Source organism: Entelurus aequoreus, linkage group LG15 (genome assembly GCF_033978785.1).
Source record: "Entelurus aequoreus isolate RoL-2023_Sb linkage group LG15, RoL_Eaeq_v1.1, whole genome shotgun sequence".
NCBI lineage: Eukaryota > Metazoa > Chordata > Actinopteri > Syngnathiformes > Syngnathidae > Entelurus > Entelurus aequoreus.
This window is the reverse complement of record NC_084745.1, coordinates 41307335-41326966: the sequence shown is the minus strand read 5'-3', so window position 1 is coordinate 41326966 and position 19632 is coordinate 41307335. Positions and strand designations below refer to the sequence as shown.

General features: G+C 36.4%; 1 protein-coding gene across 3 annotated transcripts in view; it reads left to right on the top strand.

Annotated features, from left to right (window-relative positions):
- zcchc2 (zinc finger, CCHC domain containing 2) overlaps positions 1-19632 on the top strand; it is a 42845-nt gene that overhangs the window by 9373 nt on the left and 13840 nt on the right. For 2 of the 3 annotated variants that reach the window (XM_062021558.1, XM_062021557.1), the window contains exons 3-9: positions 562-632; positions 5759-5830; positions 7893-7993; positions 15764-15867; positions 16046-16108; positions 17250-17304; positions 17479-17602. In XM_062021558.1, the coding sequence (XP_061877542.1) occupies positions 562-632; positions 5759-5830; positions 7893-7993; positions 15764-15867; positions 16046-16108; positions 17250-17304; positions 17479-17602 (590 nt within the window). The remainder of the gene's footprint in view (positions 1-561; positions 633-5758; positions 5831-7892; positions 7994-15763; positions 15868-16045; positions 16109-17249; positions 17305-17478; positions 17603-19632) is intronic. The other variant, XM_062021559.1, reaches the window with a different exon arrangement.

The following is a 19632-nucleotide window of genomic DNA, read 5'->3' as shown; positions in this document are numbered from 1 at the left end:
TAATTATACCAATACCATAAAAACTCTAAATTAACTTTACAAATAAATATATAATTCACAACAATTGTATTATTTCAACCATAATTTGTTTGTCTTAGGCAAATAAATATAGTGATTCATATTTTAGGTCCAAATGTTGTTAGAAAGAAGTTTGGTCCATCTTACATTTTAGCTAGACTTCATTTTTACCGATAATTAAAATATACTGAATGTACTGTAAATGACATTCATCAAAATATTTTACTATTTAAAATGAATACAATTGCAAGTTACATTCAAAGGCTTATACAATTTCCCTCCTTTTTTGTATGTTTAGATATAAGGATGTGTTATTTATTCAAAATGATTGTTCTGCTGCTATAAGCACATTTTGCTCATGTATTATTTTAATCACTGCATTTTGGATCTACATTCTTAATCACCAATTGAATCAACCTTCTGAATGAAGATTCTTGCACTTTTACATTCACCCTTCTTCAATGTTTATTCCTGATTTATAATCAATCAATACTCAATCAATTAATACTTTAAGTTGTGTATTACTCTTCTGTTTTGTTGCAGCAGTGCATATAGAGGGAATTGTGCTCAAGTGCATCTCTAGGGCCAGAATGGACAAGGAATATACCTTTGAGGTAAGATTCTTCTACGCACACGTGCGTGCACGCACACACACACACACACACACACACACATATATACTGGTGATAAGCATGATTTCTCAATGAAGATTTGTAATTTATTAGCAATGTTGTACAAAACCCAAAACCAGTGAAGTTGGCACGTTGTGTAATTCGTAAATAAAAACAGAATGCAATGATGTATGTACTTTTAAGCGTTAATGGTGCCTTCACAGATGTGTAAGTTACCCATGCCTTGGGCACATACCATCCCAGATGCTGGCTTTTAAACTTTGCGCCTGTAACAATCCGGATGGTTCTTTTCATTTTTGTTCCGGAGGACACGACGTCCACATTTTCCAAAAACAATTTGAAATGTGGACTCGTCAGACCACAGAATACTTTTCCACTTTGCATCAGTCCATCTTAGATGAGCGCAGGCCCAGTGAAGCTGGCAACGTTTCTGGGTGTTGTTAATAAATGGCTTTCGCTTTGCATAGTAGAGTTTTAACTTGCACATACAGATGTAGCGACCAACTGTAGTTACCGACAGTGGTTTTCTGAAGTGTTCCTGAGCCCATGTGGTGATATCCTTTACACACTGATGTCGCTTTGTGATGCAGTACCGCCTGAGGGATCGAAGATCCATAATATTATCGCTTACGTGCAGGGATTTCTCCAGATTCTCTGAACCTTTTGATAATATTACGGACTGTATTGATTGATTGAGACTTTTATTAGTAGGTTGCACAGTGAAGTACATATTCCGTACAATTGACCACTAAATGGTAACACCCAAATAAGTTTTTCAACTTGTTTAAGTCGGGGTCCACTTAAATTGATGGTGAAATCCCTAAATTCCTTGCAATAACTCGTTGAGAAATGTTGTTCTTAAACTGTTGGACAATTTGCTCACGCATTTGTTCACAAAGTGGTGACCCTCGCCCCATCCTTGTTTGTGAATGACTGAGCATTTCATGGAAGCTGCTTTTATACCCAATCATGGCACATCCCAGTTAGCCTGTTCACCTGTGGGATGTTCCAAATAAGTGTTTGATGAGCATTCCTCAACTTTCTCAGTCTTTTTTTGCCAGTTGTGCCAGCTTTTTTGAAACATCTTGCAGGCATCAAATTCCAATGAGCTAATATTTGCAAAAAATAACAAAGTTTTCCAGTTCGAACGTTAAGTATCTTGTCTTTGCAGTCTATTCAATTGATTATAAGTTGAAAAGGATTTGCAAATCATTGTAGTCTGTTTTAATTTACGATTTACACAACGTGCCAACTTCACTGGTTTTGGGTTTTGTATTTCAAATACAAATGGCTCATGGAAATAGACCAGGACTAAGGGTCGGATTTCGTGGCATTGAAAGTGAATAAGACACTTGAACAAAACGTGTATGCTCCTGAGGCTGTGCTTGATATTTAATTTGATCTTTATAGGTACTCAACCACACAGTATATGAATTATACTTATGGTGTTCTGACAATAACATTAGTTTCAATTGAGTATTGTCAACAAAAATAACAAACCATTGTTCAGGCCGTAGTGCAATCATCTCCTTTTTGTTACCTTGGCGTAATAACTCGTCCTCCAGGACTGGTGTCAAAGAAAAGTATTATTTCAAATCACCAATTTACCAATATGAACATTTCATATCATGGTTATTGTGACCAAAATGATCACAGTAATTAGGACAATATTGTTGAATGTGCTCAAAAAGTACTAATACACACACTGAAAATCTTTTAACCAAGTTTATTTAACTAAATAAAATACAATAAATAGACTAACAATGTACTTTCTTTACAGAAGAAGCCTTAAATATTGTTCTGGCTTCTTAAGATAAATATTTTTATTTGAGTGTTAAAATATTTGTGTCTTTAGTTTTGATTTGTTAGGGTTTTAAAGTGTTTTTTAAATTATTATTATAAAGGCAAAACGGGATTTGTATGTTTCACTTTCGGTTTATGTGACGGCACACGCATTCACTTCCTGTTGTAAAGACGTCCTAGGAATACGTATGCAAATACAGATTTCTTATGAAGTCCCCTGTCATTCATTAACTTGTATTTTTCTTCACACAAAACGAGCGTGGGGTCTTGACGTTAGAAATAAAACACATTCAGAATGTGGAACACACAAAAGTACCAAAAATGTGTACTGTTGGGTACCGACAACAATTTCCATGTGTGAATTGGTAATATATTGATTCAATTGTGAAAGCTGTCCATCCATAGGCATGGTGCTAGAAACCCCTAACCTTCTTGCCGCCACCTTTTTTGTGTTGAGGTGCGTTTCAAAATGAATCCTGCTGCTTTTGTAGTGCCTTATCTGACATTTTGGCCAGAATCCGACCACAGCTGACTCATGCTGGTGTGGTCTTTACTTGCCCTTTTGATGTTGACAAGCAGAGCACTATCACTAAACTAACTTGGCCACTTGGTCACTCACTCCATTTCTTTATGTATTAAAAAACACAAATTAAATACAACTTTAAAATTAACATGTTTGGTGTCAAACTGTTTTTCTGAGGTCTCATGGTCCTAATGGTTAGGTTTTGTTGAAGAGGACAACCGGTAATGTTGGCATTCATACCTATACTTGTTGTTTGGACATATTAGCTCATCTTGCTCCATCTTGTCTGTCTGCTATTTTTTCTTTAGCATACTAACAGAGAGGTTGTCCTGCACTATATGCCCTAAAATTAAAATATCAAAATTTTTCACAAAAAATTCAATTTACGATATATTTCCCGATTCCCCCCCCCTCCCTACTTTTTAAAGAAACCATTGAATACAAATTACAGAGATAATTCAAAACAAGTTTTGTGTTTATTTGATCAAAAACTAATAGATTTTTCAAAGAACTACATTTCGATCTTCCTCTGGGAAGCAATACTTCTGTCTTGATTAAAATACTTCTGTTTACAAAAATGTAACACTGCATATTGATAAAGGAAGTGCAAACTTAAAACTTCTGTCTTGAATAAAATACTTCTGTAAATAACAACGTACTATTATACATTGTATCCAAATCAAGTAACACATGGAGGACTATAGTTTGTCTCAGTAAGTGGATAAACAAAGGATTTTTCATTCACACATTTTGGCGGCTGGCGGTGTGCAGAGCGACTGCTTTAGTGATTGCTCTGTGCATTGTGCTTCTTTCTCATCATACCTTGGGTAAATGATTTCACCATGGTAAACTGCTTTTTAGCCCTTTGTTTGTTTGCGGTTTTGTTGGCAAGAAGTGTATTTCCCGCACTCGGCCTTTAGTTTTAGTTCCTGAAATTAAGTTTTTTGTGCTGCTGTCTTTTTTAAATAAACTTTGTCGTGTGCGGTCATTTGTTCCACACCTGTTGACGCAAAACCAAAGTACTGGCAACACTTTTCTTTTCTTTGGAACAAACGTCTTGCTCTCGTTAGCATATGCATAGGCCTATGTTCTGCTAGTGCTGCTGAGGAAGTAAGAGGACGGTGCAGGCTACGGAAGCTCCTGCTGGTCAAAAAGCATGAAAAAGATGAAAACATTTTTTTTTAATTCTTAAAATCGTCTGCAACAAAAAACTACATAACAAAAAATTCCAATATATGGATAAAATAGATATATCGCCCAGGCCTACAGAAAGGTGTATGTTAATGAAAATGAAAACTTTATTTGATTGAATGCATTTTTTGACTGCCCAAATAAATACATACACTAGCAACACAAAAACACACAGATATTTGAAACAAGAACTAAAAACATACAACATAACTGCTAAAGATCTATCTTATCAAGCTAATATCAATCTGGTTCTTATATTACCCTTGGTATCGACTTTTGGATTGATCCTCCCACCCCAATTGGTATTCCTTCATTCATTTTCTATACCATGGACTCTGGGCAAGAGGTGGAGTACACCCTGGACTGGTCACCTGTCACTCACCGGACATACTATTCAAAGTCTCAAATTAGCTGATCATGCATGTTTTTGAGATGTGGACATGCTAACCGCACAAAGGGATGCACTGACAGATATTGAAACCCATCGATCTCTTGGCTGTGTGACCGACTGTGAAACAAACAAGACAAGTCCATCATAGGAAAACAGGACAGCATAACATGGCTTGTGGGTTATTTATCCCTTTTTATGAAAGCTTTTAACATCATCATAAAACCATTAAACACATTGTTTAATGTAAGTGTTTGTACCTGCATACAAATGTACAGTGACAGATGGAGATGAGAAACAAACCGCCTTGTTGGCTTGAAATGTATAATTAAGTCATTATCATTTCCCATCTGTTTTTAAAATAAACACATGTGCCGCATACACAAGCGTTTCCCAGACTTTTTTTTATGGAGACCTACTTGATAATGTGGCAGAACATCATGACCTAATTCCTAAAATGCTGTTGAGACATTTTTAAGTAGACCAAGAAATATGTGTTTGCAAAACGGGCCATTAGTTTAAGTACACATTTGAAATATAGATGAGTATTAAGTTAATGTTGTTCAATACTGCATTGTTAGGCTACAGAGAGGCTGTTTACTTTGTCCCAAATAGTTTTCAGGATGAAGGACAACATGACATTAGCAGTTAGCCAAGTTTACATACTTGTGTGTATGTTTAGGACCTTAAAGGATTTATTTACATTTTTCTTTTTACATGTGGCGGGTGGAATGATTATAAAGAAGAACTTTTTTATGTCGACTGCCCTCAGCTGGTTGACTCAAGTCAACATAAGTGGTCGACAACATAACCAGAACTGAAACTAGCCCTAGCTTTCGCATTTGCTTGTGAATTTGTCGAGACACATAAAGAAAATGGATGAGGATGAAGGATTTATGGCAGTGTGTTGATAGTTAAACACAAACAGGACTTGCGCTGTACGTCATATCCTCCCGAAAACCAGCATCATTTGCAGTCCACATTTGTGTTTTGCATAACTGCTATTTTCCCCTGAAATTTGTAGCTTTGACAAAAGAAATATAGTTCTCCGGAGCATATTAAGGGGAAAATGAGTCTTTGATTCGAGATTGCTGTTTTCACTATTACTTCTGTCTTATTCATTGTTACATGTACAGTACATTTACACTCACTAATTAAGATGTTGTTCTAATCCCCTTTTAACATTTCCATGTACTGTTTCAGGTAAAGTGGTCCGACTCTTCCTCTAGTAACGTGACCAAGACTCATCTGGAACTGGAAAATTTTCTTTTTAAGGTAAACTAAACTTGTTAAATTGTGCTTGTGTTTACAGTAGGTTAGCTTTCACGGTGCAATGTCTAATCACAAACATTGTGTACATTATAGAACCTCTTGAGTTTTTTTTTCCAGCATTCAGTTAATTTTGCACTGCCATAGTGAAGTATTAATTTAATCGCTCCTCAATTTGGTACATAAATTTACTTGATTTACTAAAATGAAAATACCACGCACTAGGCAGCGTGTGCAAACAGTAAAATAGCGTGTACTATGGGTTTTGTGTGTTATCTACTAACATAAATAATTAAACAAATGAGGATTTTGCATGCATAAGGTGCTTTTACCACGGAAACATTTGATCATTTACTGCACATTCATGTTACCAGCAGCACACATCTAAAATCTGTAACACCTTTTTTGAATCGCAATCTAGACAACAGAATTATGCGTATGCACACTGACACTTAATTATTTGCGCGAGGCTGAGGATCGCATCACCAGCGCAGTTGAGCATCTGGAACGACTCAAACGTAAGAAAATGCACAATGAAAGACGTCTTTTCATGTAGTAGATATATAACAGTAATATATTTCCTAAATTAAAAAAATCACTAACATTTAAAAAAATATTGAATGACACCAAAATGCATCAATTGAATTCATTTTAATCAGCCCCTTAAATCATCCAGCAGCTATAAAATTATAAAAGGAAATTGCTGAATATAGGATATGCCTAATATTTGTATATTTCTGTCAGTCCAAATATGTTGACACATGTAGGACGAAGGATTGTTTGTCCATTGTCTGTCTTTGTGTTACACACTAGTATTTAACTGTTAGCAAACAAATAATACGATAGCACCTTCAGAGAATACAGTTAACAAATATTTTATGTACACTTTGAGGTCAATGCAAGATGATAGGTTGATATTTTCACAGTAGCAACAAGCAGTGCTTTTTTTTTCACCTGCTGTGTTGTCTTTGCGATATTTTGTTGTGTTGGTCTGTGTCCTCCTCCCAGGCTAGAGGATGATTCAGGTGATGATCTTTAAACAAAGAAAATCTGTTATTAAACAACCAGCTGGTTCTGCAGTCCAGCCTATTGATATCGCTGCTGTGTCTGAGCCAGATACCCAGTTTTATATCCCCAATGATGTCATCTTAGCTACGTCAACTCCTTTCTCCAAAAGCTGGTTCCTTCCTGTATGTGTATTGGCCCATGATCAATACACATTGGGCCCAGAACGAGTTCCATGTGCATCCTGCCATAGATCAAGTTGGGTCACTATGGGTATAAAGGCCAAGCCGGATGCTTAAACATGGAACATCTGTGAACAAGGGTGTGCCGTCTCTTACATCTGCCTTCAACCGTCCTCTGGGCCATCTTTCAGCTCATCTTAGAACGACGTGGTGCAGTTTAGCATGCATGTGTGTGTGTAGCACCTAATAGCCCTTAAGTTAATATCTGTCAAAAATGAGCATAAAACTGTGTGTTGATACTGACACCACCCTGTTCTGGCATCATGGTAAAAAACATGTGACGTCATACTACACCAGCTACTACAACAGTGCAAGAAATTAGGCATTAGAACGACCACAGTATTTACATCTCTGTGTCTTGACTAGAGATGTCCGATAATGGCTTTTTTGCCAGTATCCGATATTCCAATATTGTCCAACTCTTAATTACAGATTCCGATATCAACCGATACCGATATATACAGTCGTGGAATTAACACATTATTATGCCTAATTTTGTTGTGATGCCCCGTGGTCATCTGATAACCTCTCAACACAGGATAGGGGGGCAGAGCAGAAAAGAGAGACAGCAGATCAACTGATTTGATCAAATGATTTCCTACTTTGAAAGTCCTTGAATGCACTAGAGTTAAATTAAACACGTACATCTATACCAAATAACCAATTAAATCGCAGTAGACATCTCAATTTTTTTTTATGATTTGACTTTGTGTTTGTACATGATTTTTATACAGTAGTGGGACAGTTGGTTATGCACTATATTGTGTTAATGTGTTCCAAATTCAGGTGTCATGTCAGCTTACTATCCTTTTTTTTTGCAGCTTCCTAAAGATCAGTGCACTGAGACCTTTGAGAAGGGCCTCCTGAGACTTTTGAGCCATGGGGACTATTACGAGAGCAGAGAAGTCGAGGAAAGCCTCAGGTAGATTTCCTAATTGTAGCACCGACACATGTTTTAAAGCTACAACACCCATTTCTGCTACCCCGCTAAGCAATGCATGCTTGCACACCAGTACAAGCATACACACACATACACAGAGGACATCAGTTTCATTTCTGTGGACCCTGTCGACTAGAGATGTAACGATATTAAGGCCACGGTACAATATTATTGTGGAATATGTAAAAAAAAAAAAAAAGTAAAGACTTAAAAATGCCATAGTGTGTAAAATGAAGTGGCAGGATTGTTTAGGATTAACACGCTTACTATAATTAAACATAAACATAGTGCTAAAATACTCTAATCATATGTATTACTACAAACAAGTATTTTAAGTGCAAAGGGAAAATCCACTGTCTCTCAACTTTTACTTTTTGAGACGCAGTGTCTTCTACAGTGGACATTTTTTCTATCAGTTTAGAAAATGCAGTTTCTCAGAAAATTACCTCACATTTTAACTTTTAATAATGTAAATACCTCATTTTGCTGGCTTCATCTTTTCCGGATGATCGTAGCTTCGGTGTGCAGCACGGTGCGTCTCGACCGAGTCTGTTTTAGCTTGGAACGCTCAAGACAGAGGTTATGTTTTCACCAGTGTTTGTTTGCAACATAACTAAGACAGTTACATTGCCAATATACCTGTGGAAGTGGGTCTTGGTTAGGGGCGTGGGAGTAATGTCATCACATTATTTGCTATGATGCATATATTTTCTTTAAAAAGGCAAACATTTTGAGGTCAATGCAAGATGATAGCTTTAGGTAGATATTTTCACAGTAGCAACAAGCAGTGCTTTTTTTTCAGCTGCTGTGTTGTCTTTGTGATAAATCTTTTTTCTTACATAATATTGTTTTGGAGCCTTATTGTAACACTATAGCGTCAACAGCATTGCTAAGTGCTAAACATACAAACTAACCATAACAAACCATAATAAAACAAACTGTAATATTTCCAATCTCGCTGGGATGCCGACCGACGGGACTCTCACATAATCTCGTTTGGATAAATAATCGCAATCCTCACAAAGGGTTAAAAAATTTGTCGCAACTATGTCTTTTTTGCAATCTCGGTCCATAGCCACATTTGTCTACTACCAGGTGAGAGATGCATAAACTATCATCTAGAATGTACTTTTACCAAGTATAAGACGAAGCCGAAGCAGCCGCCGTCTTATAGTGCGTCAACAATAGCAGCATAAAGTTTAAAGGCCTACTGAAATGAAATGTTCTTATTTAAACGGAGATAGCAGGTCCATTCTATGTGTCATTCTTGATCATTTCGCGATATTGCCATATTTTTGCTGAAAGGATTTAGTAGAGAACATCGACGATAAAGTTGGCAACTTTTGGTCGCTGATAAAAAACCCTTGCCTGTACCGGAAGTAGCGTGACGTCACAGGTTGTGGAGCTCCTCACATCTGCACATTGTTTACAATCATGGACACCAGCAGCGAGAGCGATTCGGACCGAGAAAGTGACGATTACCCCATTAATTTGAGCGAGGATGAAAGATTTGTTGATGAGGAAAGTGAGAGTGAAGGATTAGAGGGCAGTGGAAGCGATTCAGATAGGGAAGATGCTGTGAGAGGCGGGTGGGACCTGATATTCAGCTGGGAATGACTTAAACAGTAAATAAACACAAGACATATATATACTCTATTAGCCACAACACAACCAGGCTTATATTTAATATGCCACAAATTAATCGCGCATAACAAACACCTCCCCTCTCCCGTCCATATAACCCGCCAATACAACTCAAACACCCGCACAACACACTCAATCCCACAGCCCAAAGTACCGTTCACTTCCGCAAAGTTCATACAGCACATATATTTCCCCAAAATTACGTACGTGACATGCACATAGCGGCACGCACGGACGGGCAAGCGATCAAATGTTTGGAAAAAAGCTGCATACTGACGGTAGCGCGTCTGCTATCCAACTCAAAGTCCTCCTGGTTGTGTTGCTGTTGCCAGCCGCTAATACACCGATCCCACCTACAGCTTTCTTCTTTGCTGTCTTCATTGTCCATTAAACAAATTGCAAAAGATTTACCAACACAGATGTCCAGAATACTGTGGAATTTTGCGATGAAAACAGACGACTTAATAGCTGGCCACAATGGTGTCCCAATACACACAATCCGTGACGTCACCCGCAAACGTCATCATACCAAGACGTTTTCAGCAGAATATTTTGCGGGAAATTTAAAATTGCACTTTACTAATCTAACCCGGCCGTATTGGCATGTGTTGCAATGTTATGATTTAATCATTGATTTGTAAACTATCAGACTGTGTGGTCGGTAGTAGTGGGTTTTAGTAGGCCTTTAAGGATTGTGAATGATAAACACCACACCTCTTTCCAATATTTGCGTATTTCCAGTATGACTGATCTGATAACATGGTCAGAGTGCAGAAACGTTACTTCAGTGATGTAGAATATACGGAAATTGCCAAAGATATACCAGAGTGGAATATTCAAAAGGGCCGACTGAATTTGTGTCTTTTTGTGAGCTACCGGTCGATCGCGAGCTACTGGTCGATCATGGACGGTGTGTCAGTCGATCGCCAGCAGGCATGAAAAAAAGATAAAAAATTAGCGATTATCAATCTACTTTCGTCACTTGATTGACATTTGCAGCACCCGAGGATCTTGTGAGATAACGCTGGTTGCAGCGAGCTCAGTATTAAGAAAAAAGGGACTGGCAGGAAGATGAGAAACACTTTTTATCTCAACAGACTCTTGCGCCGCACCTGTTGTCAAAACCCCAAAGACCGACCGCACAGTTCCTGTCTTCACAATAAAAGTGCTGCTCTATCCTGCCTGTGCTAACACAATAAGAGTCTCAGAAAGCTAGCACACACAAGCTAGCAAGCTACGGAGTTTGCCGTCAATGTATTTCTTGTAAAGTGTATAAAATCGAATATGAAAAACAACAAATAGAAAGCCAAAAACCAACCATTTTCATGTGGTATTAAAAAGAAAGGAGCACTACTGTGAATCCTGTCTAATTCCAATCAATGAAGTAATCAGAGTCAGGTAATACACCGACTTATATTCTTGTCCTTATAAAAGAAAATAATCTATATGTTATGGTTATGGTTCTGTTTTTCAAACGTCAGATATAAATGCAGCTTATAATTTATTTCATGACATTTTTTTGCCCCATCAAAAAATGCACTATAACTAACTCCACAAAAACTCCATGGATAACCAAAGGGCTTGCGAACGCTTGCAAAAAGAAAAATTATTTATATAGGACTTTTTTTAGGCATCAAACCATAGAAACAGAACAAAAATACAAAACATATAAAAATAAATTAACCAGCATATTAAGAGCAAGCAGAAAAGAATACACCACCAAACTATTAATCCAAAAGAAAAATTATGTAAAGGGAATTTGGAAGGTATTAAATACGATTATTGGGCATGGTTCAAACAGTCCTTGTTATCCGGAGTTTTTTGTTGAGAACGACCAAATCATAAGTGACAAGAAGATGATTGCTGACGGCTTCAATATGTTTTTTGTTAATATTGTGCCTGAGCTGGCAAAAAAATCCCAATTAATGATGAACAGCCCATGGAACTTATTGAAAAAAATCATTTTTCGATGTTCCTTACTCCGACTGTCGAAAAGGAAGTCTTAGAGGTGATTCAGAAAAGCAAGAACAAAACATCACGTGACATTTAAGACCTCGACATGAGGACGGTCCGGAACGTAGCGGAAGAAATCATCAAACCATTCATTCACACACATCTGCAATTCATCTTTTCAACTTGGACAATTTCCTTCACAAATGAAACTCTCCAAAGTCATCCCCATCTTCAAATCTGGAGACAAACACCACTTCACAAATTACCGGCCCGTCTCCCTTCTGCCACAGTTGTCAAAAATATTGGAAAAATGATTTGATAATAGACTTCGTGGCTTCATTGAAAAGCACAAATTATTATCTGATTGTCAATATGGGTTCCGACAAAATAGGTCAACTTCATTAGCTTTAAGTGATTTAATAGAGAACATTCCCAATGGTATCAAGAAGAACAATTTTGTTATAAGAATTTTTATTAACCTGCAAAAGGCTTTCGATACCATTGACCATCAGATTTTGGTAAATAAACTGGAAAACGATGGCATAAGGGGAGTGGCAGGGAAATGACTGAAGAGCTCCTTGAATGAGAGACAGCAGATTGTTCAGATCGACCAACATAAATCTACACTCATGAACATAACCTGTGGAGTCCCCCAGGGGTCAATACTAGGACCCACACTATTTATAATGTATATCAACGAAATATGTAAAGTATCAACACTGCTGAAGTTCATCCTCTTTGCTGACGATATAACTATTACATGTGCAGGTGACGACGTGAAGCAACTTCTGGCCTCTGTAACTGAGGAGATGATAAAGTTAAAAACTTGGTTTAATACCAAAAAATTGTCTCTGAATTTAAAGAAGACCAAAATCATGCTCTTTAGCAATCGCAAAAGTAATATACCCATCAGGATTCTTATTGATGATACACCAATAGAATATGTTCAACAAGATTAATTCTTAGGAGTGGTAATAGATGAAAATATCTCATGGAAGCCTCATATAAGTAACCTGAGGACAAAAGTTGCTAAATGTGTTGGAATGATGAGGAGATCATGTCATTTATTGAACACCAATGCTCTGCTGTTATTGTATCAATCATTTATTGTGTCGTATTTAAATTATTGTGTTGAAGTCTGGGGAAATTGTTATAAATCCCATCTACAGCCTTTAGTCACTGCAGAAAAAGGCCATTAGGATTGTGTCCAATGTTCACTACGGACATCATTCAAATCCACTATTTATGGAGTTAAAGCAACTTAAACTGCACAATGTGATAAACTTTAAAACTGCTCAAATTATGTTTGGGGCATCCCAAAACTCTCTACCATCCAATATACAGAACCTATTCCAGGATAGAGATGCTCACCATAGTTACAGTCTAAGAAGAAACAACCAATTAGATTAGCCTAAATTTAGAAAAATTTTAAAATCAATGTTCATTTCAGTGTGTGGAGTCAGTCTGTGGAACAACTTAGGGGACGAGTTAAAAACGTGTTCTAACATGATTCAATTTAAAACACTGTTTAAAAAAGAAGTACCGGTACTGAAGAAGTACGAGGAGGAAAGAGAGTGATGCCCTCAGCACACAGCGATGGGAGAGAGGTGTATGGTCAGAGAGTGTTTGGGCCTGTGTGCGTGTGTATGTGTGTGTGTGTGTGTGTGTTTTGTCTCGTCTTGTTTCGTCTCATAGTAACAGTGGTACTATTGTATTGTTAGTGTACAGGAGTTTTTTTTGTTTTTGTTTGTATAGTATTGTTCTTGTTAGGGATGTCCGATAATGGTTTTTTGCCGATATTCCAATATTGTCCAACTCTTAATTACCGATACCGATATCAATCGATACCGATATATATAGTCGTGGAATTAACACATTGTTATGCCTAATTTGGACAACCAGGTATGGTGAAGATAAGGTCCTTTAAAAAAAATTAAAAAAAATAAGTTTAAATAAATTAAAAACATTTTCTTGAATAAAAAAGAAAGTAAAACAATATAAAAACAGTTACATAGAAACTAGTAAGTAATGAAAAAGAGTAAAATTAACTGTTAAAGGTTAGTACTATTAGTGGACCAGCAGCACGCACAATCATGTGTGCTAACGGACTGAATCCCTTGCAGACTGTATTGATCTATATTGATATATAAAGTAGGAACCAGAATATTAATTAAAAAAAGAAACAACCCTTTTGTGTGAATGAGTGTGAATGAGTGTAAATGGGGGAGGGAGGTTTTTTGGGTTGTGCACTAATTGTAAGTGTATCTTGTGTTTTTTATGTTGATTTAATTTAAAAACAAAACAAAAAAACCCGATACCGATAATTTCCGATATTACATTTTAAAGCATTCATCGGCCGATAATATCGGCAGGCCGATATTATCGGACATCTCTAGTTCTTGTATTATATTGTTTATGTTAAATGTGGAAAGAGTGAGAGGGGTTGGGATATTATAAGCATTTGCTTCATCCAACCCCTTTTCAAGCCTTGCATAAATGTCTCTGCCAAAATGTAAAAAAAAATGTGTGTTGTTGTACTGTGCAGGTTTGAAATAAATACTTCCATTCAATAGTTTCGAATGCAATTACAACATGATACATGTGTTAAACATGCTTGTATTTTTATTAAACACCTTTAACATGTTAACAAAAAACATCTGTTTCATAAATAAATAAATATTAGTTATAGATATAGAGTGTATGTATGTATATATACAGTGTTTCCCACACATTCATTTATTTGTGGCGGCCCGCCACGAAAGAATTACGTCCGCAACAAATAAAAAAATAAAAAATAAAAAAAAAAATGTTTTTTTTTTTTTGTCCTCTCCAGCTTTTCAGGCAAATCATTTAGTTGATGTAGATGCCCATATCGGCTGTTCAGATTTACTTTACAAAAGAGAAGTGTAGGATACTTCTCTCGTTGCCTTATTTGTATTTGACTTTATTAAATGTATTTATATTAGAAACATAACATGTGTATATAACAATTGGGTGCAAAGTCTGCAGGCAGTAGGAAACACATGGTTAAGTGTAGGGAGTAAAACTGATGGCAGTCTAAAGTTCAAGATTTTTGGAGCTCTTCAGTGGATCAGATGTTTGATGAAGCTCTGTGTCTATCTACCACCACTACTGTTTTCTGTTTATTTGTTACTGACTGTGGCAGGACACCTCTGCCTCTGTTTCACTTTATGTTGCTGGTAAATAATATGGTTGTAGTAGTAGGCTAAAGTTAAATTATTTAGTATGCACTAATTAAAGGGGCAGAGCTTTATGAGACATTTGAGCTTTTATATTTTACAAGATATATTTTTTGTAAGAACCACAATTAATAAATATATTTCAGTGAATAACTTATTGTTCAAATCTGTATATAAATATGTACATGAAGTGTTGTAATTATATTGTAAAATGGCTGTATGGATGGATGGATGGATGTCCGTTTAAAACAAAACTGTTATTATTAATTAGTAAGTATACATTTTTTGAGCCTTTTTAGAGAAAATCAAATCATTGTAGTAAATTATGCAAATTAATGTAAATGGTAAATGGGTCGTACTTGTATAGCGCTTTTCTACCTTTTTAAGGAACTCAAAGCGCTTTGACACTATTTTCCACATTCACCCATTCACACACACACATTCACACATTCACACACTGATGGCGACAATCGATGATGTCATGGTGACCACGCCCATAGCCACGCCCATAGCCACGCCCCCACCGCCACAAGTATCTTGGCAGTTTATGGGAAACACTGATATATATATATATATACATATATATATATATATATATATATATATATATATATATATATATACACACACACAAATAATAGGCTCTATATATTTCATACTGTAATGATACCCCATAAATTGGTTATCGGTATCTGTCTTCAGAAACAGCAAGTTATCTCTATTGTCGGCTTAAAAAAGAAAATATTGTGCATCCCTAGTAAGCACCACATCATGTCGACTACAAGAAAAGTTAATAATTCAAAGACTGATGCTATTATTATTAATTGCAAAGACATGATTAAAAGTTGGCCTTCTTTTTGGACATGTCGAATGGTGTTACTGTGATTTTATTTCATGTAACATGTTCACCAAGTAAGATCGTTGATGATTTTTTTCCTGGTGCTCCTCCATTCAGGGAAAAGTTCCTTGCTGCCCCTCCAGTTTTCAGACAGGCCAGAAAGGTGTGCAGCTTCTTCAACTGTGACTCCAGTTACTCTACAAAACTTTCTTGCTGCCGATGTAAGTATTTTCAACACAGCTGATCTGATCAAATGTTGTGTTCTTTACCTACAAGTCAAAACATGACATTTTTCTATTCAGTGAAAATTCTGCGCACGTTTACTTGCCATCAGAGCTAATAATTACTGCAGGGAAGACTTTACAACACATGTGTTGTGTGATGTTCTTCTCTCTACAGGCAACTCCCAGCTGGGGAAAAACTTCCAAGGAAATATTTCTGACGCCTCCAGTCAGGATGAAGGTGATAGCTCATCAACGTACTCTTTTTCCTCCGTGATGCTAAAATTACTGCTGCAATTAAACGGCCGAGATGTTGGGTTTAATGGAGGAATTAACCATTTTTTGTGTGTTTTGTCTTGAAATGCTATTGCTTTTAACTAGTCATGTGAAAAACATGTATAGGTGGTCCTCGGTTTACGTAAAGTTACTTTCCTCCGACGGTGATGTTAGTCGAGTTTTAACTTAATATCTAAATAAACAGTTAAGTCAGTCAGACTGTACACAGAACATATCAAATACATCTACAATACAGTCATAAAATAATGACAGTATTTCCCACAGACTGTTATGCGGCATGGCTGGGACGGTGTTAATATGTCATAGTATATTATTAGCTATAGTACATTCAAATGATAAACAAATGTATACAAATATGTGTTATTCGTGTTTGTATTAAAATAACAATGAGATCACAATCCTGCGCCACAGTCACTTGGTTTTTCCCTAAAATAAGGAGTAAAAAGCCACATACATAGCGTGCTTGCTTGTGCTGCCGAGAAAGTATGTTGCCCAATTTTAAAACTTTAATTTTCAAAACACTTAATGTAGTCGTGTTTTGTGGAACATAATTAAAATATTACTTGGAAGGCAAAGTGCTAACTGCCTGTATCACAAGATCTTGAATAAAAAATATAATTTTTTGCCCCAATTTTTTTTACTTGTGGCAGCCCTAAATGTACTTGTAGGGGGCCGCCACAAGTAAATGACTGTATTGAAAACACTGTGAAATTGCAAACACATTCATCTATTTGTGACTCTTCAAAAGTTAGATTAGCCTTTATCTTGACCGCATTAAATATACAAGAGAAGTCAGACACCAACAGTTCCATTATAGTGTGTTTTATTCACATAACATTATTTGCATGACGTACTTTTAACATTATGAACATTCTTTAAGGCCCACTTGGAATCAGACCTTTTTGATAAAATGGCATTTAAAAAAGTATTATTTATATTCTTTCAGAAATTATGTAAATCCAATTAATCTGCTCCAAACACTCAGAAATAACACACTTCACTTTCATTTTTTTCTGTACATCTCATGACATTTTATATACAAAATCTAATTATACAATATGTTTTCTCATATTTCTTCAACGTAGAATCATACAGCCAGAGAGACAAGAAGAAGCATGGAACCAAGAGTACCAGTCAATGGTGAGTAAAATAACTATTATTTTGAATAGTAGGAAATAGTTTCAGGCAAACATGCATACAATACTACTGCGGCTTTTTTGACCCAACACGGGAAACCTCACCCGGCCCGGACACGGAAAGGATTGACAGATTGATAGCTCTTTCTGAGGTTTTTTTGTCCTCTATTGTCTTTAGTCCGTCTTGTGCAAAAGGCCCTCGGGGAGACGGTCGAAGGGGGCCTCATGTTGCCGAGCTCAGCGTTCCAGCAGAAAGGAGGAAGAGAAGCTGCACCTTGAGGAGCACGCTGGAGTGTGAACAGGTGAGCAGGATAGAACACCAGTGCTTGCATACAGTATATTTGAGGGATGTAACGGTACATGTATTCTTAACGTGACTTTTTGTACGGATCTTTCGATGCAGTACAGAAGTGTACCAATTTACCCCCACATGCTACACATTAAGTGTGTCTCTCTTCTACTTCGTAAAAAAATACCTTGATTTTATATTTTGAATAGCTAATAATATAATAATATATGTATAATAATATACCGATTTTCTCTTACCGTATTTTCCGGACTATAAGGTTGAGCTCGCCCACCTCAATGCTTTTGAAGCGTTGGAAGGGGTGATAATGGTCTTAAATCAAAGATGTCAAGAAAAGCTGTTATTCTGTATGATTATAGCAAATTTAAATGACCATGTAGCTTTTGAACATCCGGTGTTCAAGTGAATGAAGGACATTCTTACTCAACAGCCATATGTCACACTAAGGGTGGCTGTATAAACATCGCCAACACGGTCATAAACATGTGCCATATTGTGAAACCAAACTACCGGTAAACAACAATGACAAACACATTTCGGGAGAATATTTGCACCGCAACACAACATAAACACAACAGCACAAATACCCAGAATTCCCTGCAGTACCAACTTTTCCGGGGCGCTACACTATTTTATTTGGTACAGGGTGTAATTATAAGTGTGACCAGTAGATGCCAGTCAAACATAAGAGATAAGTCTCAAGTAAACAACACCAACATTTTAAATGTTTCATTGAACATTACACACGGTGCTCAAAAATCTATCAAAATGTTTTAGTAGTAAATGTTTTACTGCCATTTCTAATATAAAGTAGTGTAAAATTCCTACTTATATCTGTCAGTAAACTCGCCATGAAAGTGCTAAAACATACCGGTATGGTGAGTTTACATTATTCACCCAAGGAACTTTAATTATTAGAGTTCCGGTCGGACGGTTTTTCACAGGACACATTTCCAGTGAGGAGATGCTGCTCCGTTGTTGATTTAAGTAAAGTCTGAATGTCATTAAAATAGTTCGCTCCATCTTTTGACACTTCTTCCTCTCCCGTCCTTGCACGCTACACCGCTACAACAAAAATTACGGCGAGAAGACGCTGTCGAAGGTGAGCCACGTAAATAAGACCGCCCACAAAACGGCGCACCCGGAAGCAACTTCATCTTCAAGATGATCTGTAAAACATAATCTATGCAACATTTTGACCAAAGAACCACCATTACATGTTACGTAGACCACAAGGAAGTGTTTTACATTTAGAAAAAGAAAAAAAAAATGGGCAGTGCGCCTTATAATCCGGTGCGCCCTATGGTCCAGAAAATACGGTATATTTGCCGGGTCAAATTATAAATTATTTATTATTGGTCGACTTCAAAGTAATGCACTTTCTTAAATTTTGATTCGCCGAAAGTTTTATCGATCACAATACTGCATTTTTTTTCTTTTGTGTTAATTTTTTATGAATTAAGTAATGTTTATGACAACCTTTTTCCAAAACCCAATATAGTATGTGAGATATTACAGGATAATGCATACATTTATCATTTGTTTTCAAAACTGTTACAAAAAAGTGGGACCCCATAAATTTACTGCAGGACCCCATTTTTATGACTTGATGGGGTCCCTGGGACCCCATTTTGAAGATTTCCTATCGCCAACACTGATCAGTATATATTATATACTGTATATATAATGTGTAAATATTACATATGTTATGTTTTACATTGCTACTGTGGTACATTATTAGTCTACTTTATACCTTTTGTTTTCGCCCTCTTTTTGTGCCCTTGTGTGCATTATGCTTTGCATCCTTTTCCTTTCCATCCTTTGTAACTGAGCTACTGTGTGGAACAATTTTCCTTGTGGATCATTAAAGTTTGTCTAAGTCTAAGAATGGACAATATGACCTAAAGTCTATATTTGTGTGTGTATATATATATATATATATATATATGTATAAAATACATATATATATATATATATATATATATATATATATATATATATATATATATATATATATATATATAT